At 36.2% G+C, this 2,849-nt stretch overlaps 1 protein-coding gene across 1 annotated transcript; it reads left to right on the forward strand.

Moving 5' to 3' along the window:
* Positions 1–451: 451 nt before the first annotated feature.
* On the forward strand, positions 452–2,782 carry LOC129571793 (uncharacterized). The gene is made up of 3 exons (XM_055451643.1): positions 452–1,864; positions 1,956–2,268; positions 2,332–2,782. Exons 1-3 carry the CDS (start codon positions 769–771, stop codon positions 2,687–2,689), a joined length of 1,767 nt encoding a protein of 588 aa, XP_055307618.1. The 5' UTR covers positions 452–768; the 3' UTR covers positions 2,690–2,782.
* Positions 2,783–2,849: the final 67 nt, after the last annotated feature.

Below are 2,849 nucleotides of genomic sequence, written 5' to 3' on the forward strand. Positions count from 1 at the left end.
GTGTTTATGTTATTTTTATTCATTTTTATTACTTTCAAATAAATTTGAGGTTTAACGTGTGTATATACATACTTTACGTATACATTTGTTCGATTTCAATACACGTAAGTGAAAAAAATATATAAATCTTTGATAGCACTATTCAAAGATATATGTTTCCCTTTTGTGACGACTATTTATTTTGAAATATTGTTCGTTTCAAATTTTCATCTTTTTCTTGTTCATAACTGAAAATAAATGTTTGAATACAAACATGTGTAACGTGTTTTTTCAATAGGGAATGCGTTATGTATACTGTCAAGTAACTGTCAGTCATATTGTCATTTAGTATAAAGTCATAACATTGTGAAATTCATTTCTAACAGTGCTCTTTTCTAAAAATATTATTTTGATTTGCTCAAATAGATGTGAAAACTCATATCATTATCAATTAAATTTAACTCGTGTAACATTCAGTGGAATATACGAAAAATCTACACAATACTGTAAAAAATTGCCTTTTTTGCAACGAAATTGTATCATTCCATTCGTATCGTCATCTCATAACATTGTGAAATACATTTTTAAATCGAAAAATGGATAGTTGCCGAGGAAACATCAACAACTTCTGTTACGTTTGTGGAGAGTTCACACCGATCTTAGACTCAACAAAAAAAATCAGCTGAAAGAAAGAATCGTGTCATCAGTGATGATTTCAAGAAAGCATATAAACTATATTTCGATCAAGATGTAATTGAAGGTGTGAATTGGGTGCCAGACTCAGTGTGCATGACATGTTACACTGGTCTTATGAAATGGATGGACCAAAAGCAAACACAAATGCGTTTTGGTGCCCCCATGATATGGACTGATCCGGGAGCGCACAATCCAAACAACTGTTATCCATGTCGTAATTTTGTCCGCGGAATGAATGTAAAAAATACAAAATCGAAAGAATACTTTGCCGTTCCGAGTGCCCAAAGGCCACTACCTCACTCAGACATCATTCCTGTGCCAAACGCTCCAACTCCAGATCGTGTAACTGCTGTCACTGCTACCACAGGTCCTCAAGAAGAAACACCTGATTATACGTTTTACGATCCAGGAGAAGGAGCTTCAAACCAGCCAAATCTTGATTTCATCGTTTCCAAACTGGAACTATCTCAGCGCAAAGCCGAAACTCTTGCATCTTTTCTCAAAGAAAATAACCTTTTGGCACCCGGCACCAAAATAACAGCTTACAGAAGCCGCCAGAAAAGTCTACAGGAATGTTTTATGACTGGACTTGATAAAACATATGCGTATTGTCACGATGTCGAGAAATTAATGCAAGCAATGGGAATTGTTTACAAAGCCGAGGACTGGCGACTGTTCATTGATTCTTCGAAAAACAGTTTGAAGGCAGTGCTGTTGCACAAGACTAATTCGAAACCGTCGGTCCCCATTGCTTACAATACTGAGACCGAAGAAACGTATGACAAAATACGCACGATTTTGCGATTGGTGGATTATGACAAACATAAATGGCGCATATGTTGCGATTTAAAGATGGTTGCGATACTCTGTGGTCTGCAAACAGGATACACAAAGTATATGTGTTTTCTATGCAAATGGGACTCACGATATAAAGGAAACCAATATCAGACATATTCGTGGCAGAACAGAGACAAACATGTATTGCATGAGTTTAATGTTGAAAACGAAGCTCTTGTGCCACGTGAGAGTATATTATTACCCTATCTTCATGTCAAACTTGGAATTGTAAAAAACTTCATTAAAGCTGTTGTTGGCAACAAGAAAAATAGACGTCATGCTGCTTCAGTGTTGCAACTTTTGCGAGAAGACGTTTTCAAAAAGAAAATCAGCGAAAGCAAATTGCGTGGAGGTATGAATCAAATATATTTTTACTTATTTCATATCTCGTCTCATTTCACACGTTAATCATGTTTAAAATTAATCAATCTTTTTTCTGTTAGGCGTTGTCAATGGTCCCGATATCAGAAAACTGATAAAAGACGAGAGGTTTGACGCAATTTTGAAACCATCACAAAGAAGAGCCTGGTCGGCCGTAAAAAAGGTCATCAAGGGATATTTAGGAAAGCATAGATCACCCGAGTATGATACAGAAATAACTGAAATGCTCGGTTATTTCAGTAAAATTGGCGTAAACATGTCGCTTAAAATACATTTTCTGCATCACCATTTGGAGTACTTTGAAGATCAAGCGCCAACAGAATCGGACGAGCAAGGCGAAAGGTTCCATCAAACGGCGATTCCATTTGAAATCAGGTAGTATTCTCGCCATACCCATGTATAATGAAGTTTGTCTGATAAAATTGTTTTTTTTTTCAGATACAGAGGAAAACGGTCGCCGGATGATATTATGGCAGAAATTTGCTTGTGGTGCAAAAACCTCTTTGAAGAAACTGAAGAACAGGGTGAACCGATGGAAGTGGACGATGGAAATGCACAAGAAGACGCACGAGAAGCTGACCGATTTGCTGATTTTATTGCTGATTCAGACGATGATGATTTCGATGAAGAAGAAGAGGAAGGAGAAGGCGAAAGCGAAGGCGATGGAGAGGAAGAAGAAGAAGAAGGACAAGAGCTAGAGGAAGAAGAAGAAGAAGTAGAAGTAGGAGAAGAAGTAGAAGTAGAAGAAGAAGCAGCGGCAGCGGTTGCACCACCACCAAAAAAAAGAGCCAAATAAATTTAAGATAAATTTTAAAAATAATTTCTAAGTTACTAATCATTTTATTTCTAACGAACACCATTTTCATTTAAATATGACCGAATTTTAGTATAAGCCCTTTTTTATATAGACAAATTTATTTGAAAGTAATAAAAATGAATAAAAATAACATAAACAC

The sequence above is a fragment of the Sitodiplosis mosellana genome, unplaced genomic scaffold, assembly GCF_009176505.1.
Source record: "Sitodiplosis mosellana isolate CC-2019 unplaced genomic scaffold, AAFC_SMos_1.0 Smas_scaffold_3382, whole genome shotgun sequence".
Lineage (NCBI taxonomy): Eukaryota > Metazoa > Arthropoda > Insecta > Diptera > Cecidomyiidae > Sitodiplosis > Sitodiplosis mosellana.